Genomic DNA, 17,724 nt, shown 5'->3' with positions numbered 1-17,724 from the left:
TATGTTCCAAAAGTGGTACAAGACGTGATCACACATACTCATTATTGCCTTCTTTGAATTCTACTAGGGCATGCCCGTACTATATATATATCTAAAATTATATCCCCCCCCTCTATTTACATGAAATGGTTTGGTCCAAAGCGAACGGCTTGCGAGTACGGTGACAATCCCCCCCCTCTATTTACATGAAATGGTTTGGTCCAAAGCGAACGGCTTGCGGAGTTTGGTAAAGAAATCGCCATAGCGTGCACAAACGCGCAGGAAAGCGAAAGAATCGCAAATTAGTTTTAATTAGTTTTAAAACATAGTTTAACGCCAACATAGCGGCAACATAGTTTGCCAACGTGAAATAAATGAATACGCTCTCAAATGTGCCGTCCGAGGCAGAGTCTGTTCGCCACGTTCGGCACACGTGATAACTCGCTGCTCTCTGATTGGTTGAATCGTTTTTTGGACATAGCTCGGTAACTACTTGTCCGATTAATATGAAACCTTGAAAAGGCACATCCTCGGGTCCTCAGCAATATACCTGGCAAGTTTCAAGTATATCGGACCCGTGGTTGTCGAGAAACAGCGGTCACAGACAAACACACAGACATACACACATACACACACACACACACACACACACACACACACACACACACACACACACACACAGACAGAGATTACTGGAATTATAGATAGATGACCCCGAAAACCTATATATAGGCACCAGAATTAAGATTCTAGGCCTCTTGGTTGCTGAGTTATATGGTCTTTAGTATTAGATGGCGGCCATTTTGAAAAATGGCCACCACAGCCGTCACAGGCCAAAACTGGGATGGCACTGTATCTATTTTTTCTTGTAATGGTCTACTGATGATATGTACCAAGTTTGATGCTTTTATCAAAAAGTGCACGATTCTTCCCCCTATCCGCTCTAAGAAGTAGTACTTGCGGGCTTTAAGTTCACCAACAATAGATTTTTGGACTTTTCACTCATATGCTGGATGAATTCATCACAGATACTGGATGTCAAGTAATTCACACGACCTCTGCCACAATGTCCATTTTAGCCATGTGTTCTGACAGGAGCGGATCGAAACGATTGAGTAGTTCCAAACAACACAGGATTTGTTTCGATACACACGATCTTGGCTCGTGCAAGAGCTAGGACACAGAACAGATCATGACACAACATAACAAACAAGGGCACAGCAGAAGACAGGGGAAACGCCAATTGCAGGTCGGAGGGAGGAGGTAGCCGGAGATGGCCAAACAAGGGATGTAGGTAACCATGACGGGTAGGGTAGGGCAAGGTGGATACATAAGCAAAATTTTGAGAGGGATGGGATGGTTTAACAGGTGTATAAAAGATCATGGCTGTGAATGTGAGATGACCTGAGAGGGTGGCCCTCTGGGCTGGCTCCCCTGCATCACACCTTGCTCAACATGACACCATAGAAACCAAGGCTTCAAGATCATTGGAATCTTCCTTGGTGAAGCTGAATCTAAGGGCGTATCACTTTCTCATCAAAGACAGGTCGGTAGTCTCTCTGTCTTACACCACATCCTATCTGGTCTTGCACCTGATGCTTTTTCTGTACGCCAACCCCCACCCTCCCCCCTCAGGTTTCTGCAGGGTGTGCATGGTCTACCATCAACCCCCTTCTGGTGAACTCATTCTTCCTCTTTTTTTTTCTCGATGGTGGAATAAACTTCCACATTATTAATCTTATTCTTTCTCCCAGGTTTCCAAGACAACTGTTCCGACAATTTCAAATCAACCCCCATCGAAAACTATGATATTTTAATCCTCCGTTCATCCCGCTCCCATTCCCCAAGCCCACCGCCTTCCAAGTTTCCAGTTTCTCCTTCCTGAGTGATTTCTCCTGTACCCATCCTCCCCACGCCACTTACCGTAAAATTCGGACTATTAGCCGCAACTTTTTCCCTCAACTTCGACCTCTGCGGCTAAAATAACGATGTGGCTTGTTTATGGAATTTTCCGATGTTGCGGGTTTTCCTGATGACGCATTCAGGCCAAATCAAGTTGTTGTCGTCAGTCTCCAGTCTATGTTTAAATTCACATTAAGTTTCAAAACTGGTTTTGACTCTTCGTGAATTCAAAACTCACTGTAAAAGTGTGCTAGTGATAACTGTTTATGGTTTTTTCCTCCAAATTTACACACGGCCTTTAAACACACGAAACATTCAGTTAATCGCCCTTGCGCAGACAACTTCCATCATGCCGAAAACACGACGCAATGCTTACGATGCAGCTTTCAAATTGAAGGCGATCGAACTGGCTATTGAAAAGGGAAACCGAGCTGCTGCCTATGAACTTGGAGTGAATGAATCCATGATCAGACGTTGGAGAAAGCAGAGGGGCGAACTTTCTCGCTGCAAAAAGTCAACAAAGGCTTTCAGAGGTAGGAAATGCCGATGGCCCGAACTGGAAGACTGGGTTAACACACAGAGTGGATGGTCGGGGTGTTTCTACTGTTCAGATTAGACTCAAAGCAAGATCGATCGCTGCAGAAAAGAAAATAGAAGAATTTCAGGGCGGGCAGTCATGGTGTTTCAGATTTATGAAACGCAAAGGTCTTTCTGTCAGAGCACGAACGACTCTCTGTCAACAACTCCCTCCTGACTTCGAAGAAAAAATCGCAAACTTTCGGAACTACACGCAGGAGAAAATAGCAGAGAACGTCATTGCTCCGCAGGACATAATTAATATGGATGAGGTCCCTCTGACCTTTGACCTACCTCTCAATCGGACTGTAAACAAAAAAGGCGAATCGTCCATCTGTTTAAAAACAACTGGTCATGAGAAAACCAATTTTACTTGCGTACTGAGCTGCACGGCATCCGGAGATAAACTTCCACCAATGGTCATATTTAAACGCGTTACGTTGCCAAAGGAGAAGTTTCCAAAAGGAATCGTTATTAAAGTGAACAAGAAAGGGTGGATGAATGAAACGCTAATGAAGACCTGGCTCACTGAGTGCTACGGCAAGCGACCGGGAGGGTTCTTCCACCGAAACAAGGCCATGTTGGTTTTGGACAGCATGAGGGCCCACATTACTGATACCGTAAAAGAAGCAATCAGATCGACTAACTCCATCCCAGCAGTGATCCCAGGCGGCACGACTAAATATCTTCAACCTCTTGATATCAGTGTTAATCGTGCTTTCAAAGTAGCACTGCGTGTCGAATGGGAAACATGGATGACCAGTGGCGAAAAATCTTTCACCAAAACTGGACGCATGCGACGAGCAAGCTTCGCGGAGGTCTGTCAATGGATTTTGACAGCGTGGGGAAAAGTAAAACAATCTACCATCGTCAACAGCTTTCGCAAAGCTGAACTCTTGTATGTAGCAGACGACAGAGAAGCCACCAGCTCCAGCCAGCAAGACTCGGATTCATCCGACAGTGAAAAAGAGGCCGGGGTCAGCGATGCAGCCATAGCAGAAGAAGCTGTGCTTCTGTTGTTCAACTCCGACACTGAAGACGAAGCTTTCAGTGGCTTCAGTGGAAATGATGACGACGACGAATAAATGTGACTACCGGTATTTTTTGATTGTGTGTATTATTGTGTATCTTTGGTGTCGCTGTATTTTTATTTTTGTGTTGCTTTGTCACTGAATTTGTGATTGAATTTGTGCTTTGCGCGCGTCTGACAAGTTTCTGTGGCTGTCGAGTTTCTCACTTTTTGTGGTTAATAAATGGTTGCGGCTTATAAACCAGTGCGGCTTGTGTGTGTTTAAATTCCAGTTTTACCAAAAAATTAGGGGATGCGGCTTATATAACGATGCGCTCAATGGTCCGAAATTTACGGTACTTGTTAATGTATCTCTCTATTTTATCTTTCAACCCTGAAGTTGGTGTTTCTCCCATTTTTCTGCTGTTCCTTTTGTTCTGTTGCTTACTGTTCTGTTCATTGTTCCAGCTCTTTGACAAGCCTTGGCTTTGTGCAGAAAAACTCCTCTATGATTAATGCCTTTGCCAGGCAATAGTTTGTGGGTAGGTTGAATCTTCCAGCCTTCCTGATGTTGGGTTATCTTCAAAGGACTTACGTTCAACCTTATTTGGCTACTGTAGAACATGAGTGTGTATCGTCACGAGACATAGTAACCATGCATTTGTATCCTTGGCCATGGCACCTTCTTTACACAAAACTTTGTTGAGACCTTAATGCTCAATTTTAGTAAGATCCATTAATTGTATGATGTAGTAAACCTCTGGACTGTATTCTGAAATAACAATCAATATCACATTAATGAAACTAATACCACCACACCATATAACAAGCATACAAGGACATTTATGAGCAAATCACCCATTATAAGGCTGCCAAGGAATATTTCAATTCCAAGAACATTTCGAACACATCTTGTACCTGGATTCCGGATGCAAGGCGTCGGCTGGCCACAGAATGCATGTATTCTGACGGGTCAACTCCATATAAACGGCCATGCGGTCCAAGTTTTGCGAGTGCGTCTTTCAGGCCAAGGCCTGGTCCAAAACCCAGCTCCAGCACCTGATTGCAGATAAGAGAACATAATGATATTAACCAAGTTTGCTTCACTGGCTATTTATTCATTTATGGGATAAAATAGGGTGAGATGTCTCGATGTCTGTCTGTCTGTCTGTCTGTCTGTCTGTCTGTCTGTCTGTCTCTGTCTCTCTGTCTCTCTCTCTCTCTCTCTCTCTCTCTCTCTCTCTCTCTCTCTCTCTCTCTCTCTCTCTCTCTCTCTCTCTCTCTTCTCTCTCTCTTTCTCGCGCCCCCTGCTGGTCGTTGGTGAGTCGTGCGTGGGTGTGGCAATCATGGCTGCTGTGTGTGAGGAGCTGTGAGTACGGTGCTGTGTTGGTGGTCTTTCCTATCCTCCTTTCACTCCATTTGTGTCCCTGTACGAGTTTGTGAAGGTTTCTCCGAGTTTCCCTTCTGCTCTTGAGACAAGAGAGGGAGAGAGAGACAGCACGGTAACGGTTAGCCACCTGTATTAAATTATAACGTGGGTTGGTTATATCGTGCCGATTATTTATTTATTTATTTACTTATTTAACTAATTTTGATTTGTTTGGTCAGTTTATTGCATTGTTACCGTTTAGTTTGTTTAGTTTATTGCCGATAAATGGCTAATAGGAATAGTCAAAGGACTGCTGATCGTGTTAGTGATGAGGTGTTATCGCGTAAGCACGGGCTGTGCCTTGTTCCGCCGGAAGACGTGCAAATGGACGAGGTTCTACTTGCAATCGGGAGTTGATCGGGGTAAATAACATTCGTGCTGCGTCTCGAATGAACCACAAAGTGGTGGTTTTCGTGTCACAAGTTAGCCTTGCAGACATCGTGGTGCAAAACGGGTTAACGTTGGGGAACGACCAATTTGTTCCGGTATCGTCCATGGACACGCCGGCGGTTAAAGTTATTGTAAGTAACGTTCCGCCCTTTCTGAGGAATGAAGAAATCCTACGAAAACTAGGGGAGCATGGGACTGTCGTCTCACGAATTATCACGGTCCCCCTACGAACCAGGAACGGAAGGCTGAAGCATGTCGAGTCGTTTAGACGTTTTTGTTTCGTCGTACTAAAGGATGAGGCAAAACAGCTGAACATATCTATAAATTTTAAAATAGGAGATCATGATTACCGGATCTTTGCAGCTACTGAGACCTTGATTTGCTATACATGTGGGGCATACGGACACACTCGGCAGTATTGTCCTGATGTGAGGAAGAGTTATGCCACAGCAGCTGGGGCAGCCCCCCCCCCCCCCACCCCCCACCCCCCCCCCCACCTGTAAATGACTCGAACGACCCTGTAGATGAGCCAGGTGTCGAAAAAAGGTCAACACCGGAATACGAGGGTGCGGGTGACAGTGGTGCTGGTGGAGAAGCCCATACGGTAGTGGAGCAACCATATGTGGAGGAGAGGCTGCAACCTCAAGAACAAAGGGACTTCGAGGAGGTGAAGCTGATGGAGACCGAGTCGAGGAGAAACTTGAAACGCTCTCTTGCGAGCGATGAGAATGGAGGAAAAGGAAACAAAATGGTTCTCGTGCAGGAAGATGGTAATACAGACCAACCTGATGACCATGAGCAAAATGGTAATGCAATAGGTAGAGATGCGAATCTGCCCATTGCACAGGATGAAGATCGAAGCATTACCGAGTGTGTCACCGTGTGTGATGATGGACACCCTGCACCACGAGCAGTTAAGGACCCCCATCTCAACGGAAGATGATGAGAAAGAGATCGATAAGTCGGTGGCAGACAACAACGATGGGGTAGTTGGTGCCATGCAGACGCAACAAAAATACCATGGTGACAATGACACAGATGAGGTGCCAGTACCTGACACACCACTGGGGTGAGAGTGGGGGCGAGGCTGATGAGGAAGGATGCAGTCTTGCTGCCCTGAGTGAGTCTCAGAAGGAGCAGGTGAGGCAAGCAGAGGTGACAAAAGGGAAGGTCATTGATTTCCTTAAACGCAACGTTTTAGACAACGTCACGTTGTAATTAGAGATCACTTCCCTGATGTTCAAGCTTTCATTAAAGTTTCGAAACCTCTTTTACAGAGAAAAATGACCCCATGCTCTCAGAGCCTCAATTTCAACGTCTTCGCAAAGCAGTAACAAAGGCGAACAAAGAATTGCAGGCAGACGGTGAGCTACCACCTTAGAATGACAATGCGAGAAATATATTGCCTCCCTGAACATCAATGGGGGATGTGCCCCCTTACGGAAAATTCAAGCAATCCAGGCAATGGAGAGGGTTAAAAGCAGATGTCATTCTATTGCAAGAGACCCATGCCACAAACAATTTGGCAGCTGAATGGTGTAAACTTTTTAAAGGGCAATGGTGGCTGAGTGGGGTTTCCACACCCAAGGCTGGTGTTGCCATCGCCTTAAGTCCCAGGCTTCCCACTCAGAGTGTTATTTATAGGGAGGTCTATAAGGCACATTTGATAGCGGTGGAGTTCTACTGCAATACACAAAAGCTTATTATAGTAAATGTGTATGCACCAAGTGAACCTATAGAAAGAAGAACATTCTTTTCCACACTGCGGGAACTTTGTAGAGGGACTGGATCCAGCTGCTCTCACCTGTATCACAGGGGACTTTAACTGTACAATTGATCCTTCAGTTGACAGGAATGGACATGAACCCCACGGCGCTTCTGCAAAGGTGTTAGCGAGCCTCATCAAGAACTATTGTTTTGAGGATGTGTGGAGGTTGCAGCATCCAACTTCACGGGCCTACACATGGTGCAGATGTCGTGATGGCGTCATATCAAGGGCAAGGCTGGACAGGATCTATATCAATAAGCCAATGCTGAATGTGGTGTCCACTACCCAAATACTCCCAACAGGGTTTTCAGATCATAATTTAGTGGCAATGTCCTTTAAATTACCCCTGACATCAGGAGGTAGCGCATACTGGTCACTCAATACTCGGTTGTTAAGTGATAAGAAATTTAAAGATGCCTTCCGAACCGTGTGGGGGAAAATTCGGTCATCTAAGCTTGAGCATGCCAACCTTCGCATATGGTGGGACCTTGCAAAGTGTCAAGTTAAAACGTTTTGTCAACAGTATAGTCTGTTTACTACTAAAATGCAAAGTCTCTCAATTGACTCATTAAAGGCCGAAATTGCAGAATTGGAACAGAATCGTAATGGGGCTGGGAAAGATTTTGGATATGATCAGTTGCTATGGACAAAAAGGTCGTTACTGACCGAAATGGTGAGGCAGCGGGCAATGGGTACCTTGGTGCGTATGAGGATGAGTTACTTGACTTTGGATATGCCAAATAAGGACTTCTTTAGCTTGGAGAATTCGGTGAAAAACTCGCAGCAAATTCATAAGCTCTGTACTGCTAATGGGTCAACGGTTACCTCCCAACTGGAGATTAAAGCGGCCTTGAAAGCATTTTACTCTGACCTGTATTCTGCCCAGAGTATCAACAGTGAGGCGATACAGGAGCTGATTGCTGGGCTCCCAGAAGTCGAGGAGGACAAGCAGCACACACTGGAATCGTCAATTTCACCTGATGAACTTGAAGCAGCCACGCGAGGCTTGAAAGATGGTAAAGCCTCGGGGATTGACGGGCTGCCTGGAGAGTTTTATAAGACATTTTGGAATCTTGTGGGACCGGATCTGCTTGAAGTCCTTGACGAAAGCCTTCGTGCTGGAGAACTTCCTCTGTCCTGTAGAAGGGCGGTCGTATGCCTTTTGCCGAAGCCTGGGAACATTCAACTCATTGAGAACTGGCGACCTGTCTCCTTACTGTGTACTGACTACAAAATCTTGTCTAAAGTATTAGCGAATCGGCTGAAAGAGGTGATCAGCTCTGTCATACAGCCGGATCAAACCTACTGTGTTCCTGGACGGTCCATGCATGATAACCTGTTTCTGGTAAGAGATATTATTTCCTGTAAAAAGTATGTGCCTGCCAGTTTTGGGTTATTGTTTCTGGATCAAACAAAGGCTTTTGATCGTGTTGATCATGCATACTTGTTTTCGGTTCTTAAGGGGATGGGTTTTGGTGAAACCTTCACAGCATATGTTAAACTGTTATATACAAACACTTTCTGTATGTTGAAAGTAAATAATAACTTATGCTCCCCCTTTCCCTTTCGACGGGGTATCCGCCAAGGCTGTCCTCTCTCGGGACTGTTGTACACAATCGCCCTTGAACCACTTTTGGCATCCTTCAGGAAGCGATTGCCTCAGGATATGGGGGTAGAGGGGTTAAAATTTGTCGTAACAGCTTATGCTGATGATGTTTGTGTTTTACTTAAAGGCCCGGGCAGTGTAGCTGCAGTACAGCAGTGCTTAAAAGACTTCTCTGCAGCCTCCTCTGGTGAAGTAAACTGGAGTAAAAGTGTAGCCTTGTGGTGTAGTTCAGGTAACCCCTCAGTCATATCACCACCATCACTCCCACAAAATCTGGTATGGAAAACAGACGGGGTCAAATATCTTGGAGTTTATCTTGGAAACCATGAAATGGAAATGAGGAATTGGGAAGGAGGTGTGGAACAAATCACATATCGTTTAAAATCATGGAAAGGACTACTGCGGTCTCTTTCATACAGAGGCCGCGCTCTTGTTATCAATAACCTGATTGCAGCGAGATTGTGGCATAAAGTCATTACCCTGCAGCCACCCAAGGAGCTGATCCCGGCCATCCAGAGGAAGCTGATAGACTTTTTTTGGAGCGGCTACCACTGGCTGCGGCCCAGTATACTGTACCACCCTCGGAAGGAGGGGGGCCAAGGAGTCATTGATGTCTCTGGGCGGATTATGGCTTTTCGCCTGCAGTCTGTGCAGAGACTACTGTATGCGGAGGAGCTGCCCTGGCGCCCATTTGCACATTTTCTATTACAACAGGCTGGTGGAATGAACTATGATCGGCACCTTCTCTTGGTGGACCTTGATTGTGTCAGCAGTGCTTCACTTCCCGCTTTTTATCGGAGTTTGCTGGATGCATGGAAAGGCCTCGAGGTTAAACGTTGTCTTGAGGCATATAATTGTCGTAATTTCCTCCAAGAGCCTCTGTTCTATAACAGCTTTTTCCCATGTATTCCTCGTAGCCATGCTTTAATTCAAAAATTCATTAAAGGAGGCGTAAGCAAAGTGAGTGATCTAAGGGATGCATCTGGAACCAAGTGGAGGTCTGCTGGGGTGGTGGCGACAGGTGTTTGTGTAGCATCTGTTCGAGTTGTTCAACAAATCAAACAGGTAGTCGTAAAAAAATTCAGGCAGCTAAACATTGGCTGGGAAGGTGCCGGAATTGTCGAAGATCTTCGACTATCTTTTCCCGAAATCAAGGTGCTGCCCTCTGTCCAGTCCAATGATGATGGGTTTCCCCCCCCCCCCCCCCCTTTCACTTAGTAACTAAGGCTGGTGTCCTTAAACTCGTGAGGGGGAAAGAAGTCTCATCCCTGTCTGGAGCGATGCGTGTGGCCTTGTGGTCAGAACGGTTAGGGCCGGGGTTTCCCTCTACTCCACTGTGGCATAATATGTTTGTTCCACCCATCTATGGGTTCTTAGCGGATATCCAATGGAGGCTAACACATTGGGCTCTCCCCTCAAACACTTTTATCCACCATCTTAATGCCTCGGTGCCTGTAAATTGTCCCTTCTGCGAACAGGAGGAGGATCTTTTTCATGCATATGTCCAGTGCAGGAGGTTAGCACCTCTACTTTCTGTGATTGCACACCTTTCTTATAAATTATCCTTCACTTTTACCGTGCATATGTTTATTTTTGGTGTACCCTTTACCTCCTCTTGTAAAAATGCTGGTGCCTTGATGAATTTCCTGATTGCCATTGCAAAATATGCAATTTATAAGTCAAGGAAAATTAAGATTGACAAATGTTATGGCGATGACGTCATTCCAATATTTAAAGGGCTGGTGTCAGCAAGATTAAGGCTAGAATTTGATCACCATATGAGCAACGGGAATATTGAATTTTTTGAATGGAAATGGTGCACTCACGAGGCCTTGTGTGTGGTTCAGGACTCGGAACTCGTCATGATGTTTTAAGAATTGCATCAAGAATGTGATGCTTTGGTGTTGTTGTACCTCTTTTTTTCTCTGCTCCTGCTTGTAAATACCCTTGCGGTATAGGTTGACATCCTTGTGTATTTTGTGGAAATAAACGGTGTTCAAATTCAATTCTCTCTCTCTCTCTCTCTCTCTCTCCTCTCTCCTCTCTCCTCTCTCCTCTCTCCTCTCTCCTCTCTCCTCTCTCCTCTCTCCTCTCTCTCCCCTCTCTCTCTCTCTCTCTCCTCTCTCCTCTCTCCTCTCTTCTCTCTTCTCTCTTCTCTCTTCTCTCTTCTCTCTTCTCTCTTCTCTCTTCTCTTCTCTCTTCTCTCTTCTCTCTCCTCTCTTCTCTCTCTCTCCCTCCCACCCTCTCTCTCTTTCTCTCCCTCACTCTCCATCCCCCTCTCTCTTTCTCTCCCTCCCCTCTCTTTCGCTTCCTCCCCTCTCTCTTTCGCTTCCTCCCCCTCTCTCTTCTCTCTTCCTCCCTCCCTCCCTTCCTCTCTCTCTCTCTCTCTCTCTCTCTCTCTCTCCCCCTCCTCCCTCCCTCCCTCTCTTTCTCTCCTTCTCTTTCTCTCCCTCTCTCTCTCTCTTTCTTTCTCTTTCTCTCCCTCCCTCTCCATCCCTCTCCATCCCTCTCCATCCCCCTCTCTCCAACTCTGTCGTGGCCGTGACTTCATGAAGGTGGGGTTACATCATCCTGGATGTGGGGGGATCTCTGGATCGCGAGATTGATCGACTTTCTCCATGCCGCAGGCTTGTTCAAGAGAACTGTCCGGGGTTACACAACAACAACAACAACAACAACAACAACAACAACAACAACACGATCCCTTCAGAGAAAGAAATATTACCGTGTAAATATTAACCTCCAACAATAACTACACCTCCAATAACAGGATCACTCCGGAAAAAGAAACAATCTCAACATTTCCTTCACAAAAACAACAACCCGATTGCACTGGAAAATTTATATTACCTCAATATTACCTTCACAACAACAATAACAACACGGATCACTTTGGAGAAAGTTTCAGGGCCTGTATCAACCAGAATTACGAACGGGATAATTCCACTAGAATTATGGATGGCATAATTTCTCCAGAATTATGGATGGGAAAATCCCTCCAAAATTATGGACAGGATAATTTATCCAGAATTATGGACAGGATAATTTATCCAGAATTATGGACAGGATAATTTATCCAGAATTATGGACAGGATAATTTCTCCAGAATTATGGACAGGATAATTTATCAAGAATTATGGACAGGAAAATTTATCCAGAATTATGGACAGGATACTTCCTCCAGAATTATGGACATGATAATTCCTCAAGAATTATGGACAGGATAATTCCTCCAGAATTATGGACATGATAATTCCTCCAGAATTATGGACAGGATAATTCCTCCAGAATTATGGACAGGATAATTCCTCCAGAATTTTGGACAGGATAATTCCTCCAGAATTATGGACAGTACCAGCTTGCTGGGTTGAATGATCATGGTGTGTACCCCGATTTAGAATAGGTACACTGTATCCCTGCGCATGGTAAGAGCGTGACCAAGGGTTGGCGTCAGGAAGGGCATCCGGCCATAAAAACATTGCCTCAAACAGGGAACCATGATTGTCATGGGGCCCGCAAGGCTAACCCCCACTCTAGCGGGGAAAATGGCCTTAAAACGATCATTCATTCATTCATTCATTCATATGGACAGGATAATTTATCTATAATTATGGACATGATAATTTATCTATAATTATGGACATGATAATTTATCCAGAATTATGGACAGGATAATTTATCCAGAATTATGGACAGGATAATTTATCCAGAATTATGGACAGGATAATTTATCCAGAATTATGGACAGGATAATTTATCCAGAATTATGGATAGGATAATTTATCCAGAATTATGGACAGGATAATTTATCCAGAATTATGGACAGGATAATTTATCCAGAATTAGGACAGGATAATTTATCCAGAATTATGGACAGGATAATTTATCCAGAATTATGGACAGGATAATTTATCCAGAATTATGGACAGGATAATTTATCCAGAATTATGGACAGGATAATTTATCCAGAATTATGGACAGGATAATTTATCCAGAATTATGGACAGGATAATTTATCCAGAATTATGGACAGGATAATTTATCCAGAATTATGGACAGGATAATTTATCCAGAATTATGGACAGGATAATTTATCCAGAATTATGGACAGGATAATTTATCCAGAATTATGGACAGGATAATTTATCCAGAATTATGGACAGGATAATTTATCCAGAATTATGGACAGGATAATTTATCCAGAATTATGGACAGGATAATTTATCCAGAATTATGGACAGGATAATTTATCCAGAATTATGGACAGGATAATTTATCCAGAATTATGGACAGGACAATTTATCCAGAATTATGGACAGGATAATGTATCCAGAATTATGGACAGGATATTGTATCCAGAATTATGGACTGGATAATTTATCCAGAATTATGGACGGGATAATTTATCCAGAATTATGGACGGGATAATTTATCCAGAATTATGGACGGGATAATTTATCCAGAATTATGGACGGGATAATTTCTCCAGAATTATGGACGGGATAATTTCTCCAGAATTATGGACGGGATAATTTCTCCAGAATTATGGACTGGATAATTTCTCCAGAATTATGGACAAGATAATTTATCCAGAATTATGGACAGGATAATTTATCCAGAATTATGGACAGGATAATTTATCCAGAATTATGGACGGGATAATTTATCCAGAATTATGGACGGGATAATTTATCCAGAATTATGGACGGGATAATTTCTCCAGAATTATGGACGGGATAATTTCTCCAGAATTATGGACAGGATAATTTATCCAGAATTATGGACAGGATAATTTATCCAGAATTATGGACGGGATAATTTATCCAGAATTATGGACAGGATAATTTATCCAGAATTATGGACGGGATAATTTATCCAGAATTATGGACGGGATAATTTATCCAGAATTATGGACGGGATAATTTATCCAGAATTATGGACGGGATAATTTCTCCAGAATTATGGACGGGATAATTTCTCCAGAATTATGGACAGGATAATTTATCCAGAATTATGGACAGGATAATTTATCCAGAATTATGGACAGGATAATTTATCCAGAATTATGGACAGGATAATTTATCCAGAATTATGGACAGGATAATTTATCCAGAATTATGGACAGGATAATTTATCCAGAATTATGGACAGGATAATTTATCCAGAATTATGGACAGGATAATTTATCCAGAATTATGGACAGGATAATTTATCCAGAATTATGGACAGCATAATTTATCCAGAATTATGGACAGGATAATTTATCCAGAATTATGGACAGGATAATTTATCCAGCATTATGGGCAGGATAATTTATCCAGAATTATGGACAGGATAATTTATCCAGAATTATGGACAGGATAATTTATCCAGAATGATGGACAGGATAATTTATCCAGAATTATGGACAGGATAATTTATCCAGAATTATGGACAGGATAATTTATCCAAAATTATGGACAGGATAATTTATCCATAACTATGGACAGGATAATTTCTCCAGAATTATGGACAGGATAATTTCTCCAAAATTATGGACAGGATAATTTATCCAGAACTATGGACAGGATAATTTCTCCAGAATTATGGACAGGATAATTTATCCAGAATTATGGACAGGATAATTTCTCCAGAATTATGGACAGGATAATTTCTCCAGAATTATGGACAGGATAATTTCTCCAAAATTATGGACAGGATAATTTCTCCAGAATTATGGACAGGATAATTTATCCAGAATTATGGACAAGATAATATATCCAGAATTATGGACGGGACAATATATCCAGAATTATGGACGGGATAATTTATCCAGAATTATGGACGGGATAATTTATCCAGAATTATGGACGGGATAATTTATCCAGAATTATGGACGGGATAATTTATCCAGAATTATGGACAGGATAATTTCTCCAGAATTATGGACAGGATAATTCATCCAGAATGATGGACAGGATAATTTCTCCAGAATTATGGACAGGATAATTCATCCAGAATTATGGAGAGGATAATTTATCCAGAATTATGGACAGGATATTTTATCCAGAATTATGGGACAGGATAACTTATCCAGAATTATGGACAGGATAATTTATCCAGAATTATAGACAGGATAATTTATCCAGAATTATGGATGGCATAATTTCTCCAGAATTATGGACAGGATAATTTAAACAGAATTATGGACAGAATAATTTATCCAGAATTATGGACAGGATAATTTATCCAGAATTATGGACAGGATAATTTATCCAGAATTATGGACAGGATAATTTATCCAGAATTATGGACAGGATAATTTATCCAGAATTATGGACAGGATAATTTATCCAGAATTATAGACAGGATAATCTCTCCAGAATTATGGACAGGATAATTTATCCAGAATTATGGACAGGATAATTAATCCAGAATTATGGACAGGATAATTTATCCAGAATTATGGACAGGATAATTAATCCAGAATTATGGACAGGATAATTAATCCAGAATTATGGACAGGATAATTAATCCAGAATTATGGACAGGATAATTAATCCAGAATTATGGACAGGATAATTTATCCAGAATTATGGACAGAATAATTTATCCAGAATTATGGACAGGATAATTTATCCAGAATTATGTACAAGATAATTTCTCCAGAATTATGGACAGGATAATTTATCCAGAATTATGGACAGGATAATTTCTCCAGAATTATGGACAGGATAATTTCTCCAGAATTATGGACAGGATAATTTCTCCAGAATTATGGACAGGATAATTTCTCCAGAATTATGGACAGGATAATTTATCCAGAATTATGGGCGGGATAATTTTCCCAGAATTAAGGAACCTCACCACAAACCTCATTTTGGCTGAACAGTGATTCAGGAGTGCATATAAATCATACAAATAAACACTTCTTAACTTGTACAGTATTGTAGCGGTTACCGCTGGATGTACATAATCGCCTTGCACTGGCCAGAACACGGCCAGACGCGCCTCTCCCGGGCATGCCCGGACTCACTGTTCCCGGGCACGCCCGAACCTCCCGGGCACGCCCGGTCTCGTCTTTCCCGGGCATGCCCGCTCTCGCCTTTCCAGGGCTCGCCCAGAGCGTCCGGGCATGCCCGCTATCGCCTTTCCAGGGCACGCCCAGAGCGTCCGGGCATGCCCGCTATCGCCTTTCCAGGGCTCGCCCAGAGCGTCCGGGCATGCCCGCTATCGCCTTTCCAGTGCTCGCCCAGAGCGCCCGGGCACGCCCAGCCTCGACTTGCCAGGCCGCAGCCAAACACGCCCGGGCAGGTCCAGACTCGCCTTTCCAAGGCTCGCCCTTGATACCCGGGCATGCCCGGTATAGCTTTTGCCGGGCAAACTTCCCGACATAAATGTGTATATATATTGTTGCCCGAAAAACGGGCTTGTCAGAATACCTGAGCTGTTTTGTTTCAATAAAGCAACTCGGACGAATTCCGTCTTTGGTCGCGTCAATTCTTTCGACTCGCGTTGGAGCGCAGTTCCTTCAGTATGATGATTAACTTACCAGCACACAAAGGTATTCACTTGTAGTGATTGGTAAAGCAAAGCAAAGTTAAACATTAGCTTCACATTCAAAGTTGAATCTGAAAGTTTCAGAAACTTCAAAAAGAAATGTCAGGATGAAAAACAATAACAAAAATCTCTTGAACATTGCAATATCGATCACCAATACATCAAATTCAAACTCAAAAGAAAATCGAGAGATCATTGCGAGATGTGAAAAAAATACCTGGTGGTCAGGTTCCAAAACTGCAAGGTGCACAGCAGCTTGCTCCAAAAGGATGTTGTGCTGCTGCAAAAAGTGCTTGACGACCCATCCGAGGGGTGACCATGACGGTAGGCCGAGCTGTCGCAATAACCGAGTCCTAAAAGGTCCAATCATTGAGCCGACGTGAAAGTGAAGCACAAATAACGATGGAATGATGTGACACACCAATATATTACTTACTACTTGGATCTCTGCCAGCATTTATAATAGTATTTAAAATTATTAATATAACCACAGCGATGATAAAAGGATAACGTGAGATTAGTCAATTAGCTTGACATACTGTGTAAAATATTCTTAACGCTGAATGTGCAGGTGCTAATTATACCGTCTAAACACAAACCACTACACAAAACGTAAAAAACATGTGACATCCTCAGGAATGCAAAGGAGACCTTTTTACATCGACCAACTGAGAAGTCGGTCAGTGAACGAAGTGTTCCCACCTAAACCCCTAAACCTTTCCCATAATATCTGTGTAGTATGACCGATGGGATCTGGGGCGTCAAGAGCAAGCACAGGCCTGCCCCCACCCCCACCCTTTCTTGAATGAAGATCCTAAATTAGAGTAGCAACGAGCTCATAAATAAAGGAAAAGCACAGCAGCAGCCTTTTTAGCTCACAGTACAAGTGTTGAAAAGTAAATAAATAATATATATTAACAAATCTATTATACAAGTTGAAGTTAGTGTATGTCTGTGTATCGGCTATCTCCCGTTTCCGGCAGCCGCTTCGCATGCTGCGTTTGCAAAGCTCAACATTCACTTTGAAAAAGACAGGAGAATAATGTTGATGTAAAATTGTATTTGTATTTTGCCCTCGAAGACAAATTTAACCTCCGCCACCTGATGCTGCACCACCATTTCACGGTGGCTGTCACAAGTAGTTCAGAGCTTTGGCTCCTTTTGCTTCTTTGGCTCCTTTTGCTTCTTTGGCTGTTTTTGCTTCTTTGGCTCCTCTTGCTTCTTTGGCTCCTTTTGCATCTTTGGCTCCTTTTGCTTCTTTGGCTCCTCTTGCTTCTTTGGCTCCTTTTGCTTCTTTAGCTCCTTTTGCTGCTTTGGATCGTATTGCTTATTTGGCTCCTTTTGCTTCTTTGGCTCCTTTTGTCTCTTTGGCTCCTTTTTCTTCCTTGGCTCCTTTTGCTTCTTTGGCTTTTGGTTCCTGAAGCGAAACAAAAAGTGCAACACATTTAACCTTTTTAACACTCTTCTCAGTATTAACCAAATCGAAAAAGTAACAAGAATATATTAATTACTAGCAGAAGTACCCG

The 17,724-nt window shown here is 42.9% G+C and overlaps 1 protein-coding gene across 1 annotated transcript in view; it reads right to left on the bottom strand.

The window, feature by feature from the left end:
- The window catches only part of LOC137423757 (putative methyltransferase YdaC), a 29,601-nt gene extending 12,987 nt beyond the window's left edge, over positions 1-16,614 (bottom strand). Inside the window, exons 1-2 of the mRNA XM_068111242.2 lie at positions 16,416-16,614; positions 4,385-4,525 (exon numbers count right to left, since the gene is read on the bottom strand). Of these exons, the coding sequence (XP_067967343.2) occupies positions 4,385-4,525; positions 16,416-16,568 (294 nt within the window). The 5' untranslated portion in view covers positions 16,569-16,614. The remainder of the gene's footprint in view (positions 1-4,384; positions 4,526-16,415) is intronic.
- Positions 16,615-17,724: the final 1,110 nt, after the last annotated feature.

Source organism: Myxine glutinosa, chromosome 1, assembly GCF_964187855.1.
Source record: "Myxine glutinosa chromosome 1, kmMyxGlut1.1, whole genome shotgun sequence".
Taxonomy (NCBI): Eukaryota; Metazoa; Chordata; class Myxini; order Myxiniformes; family Myxinidae; genus Myxine; species Myxine glutinosa.
This window is presented reverse-complemented; position numbering and strand designations above follow the sequence as displayed.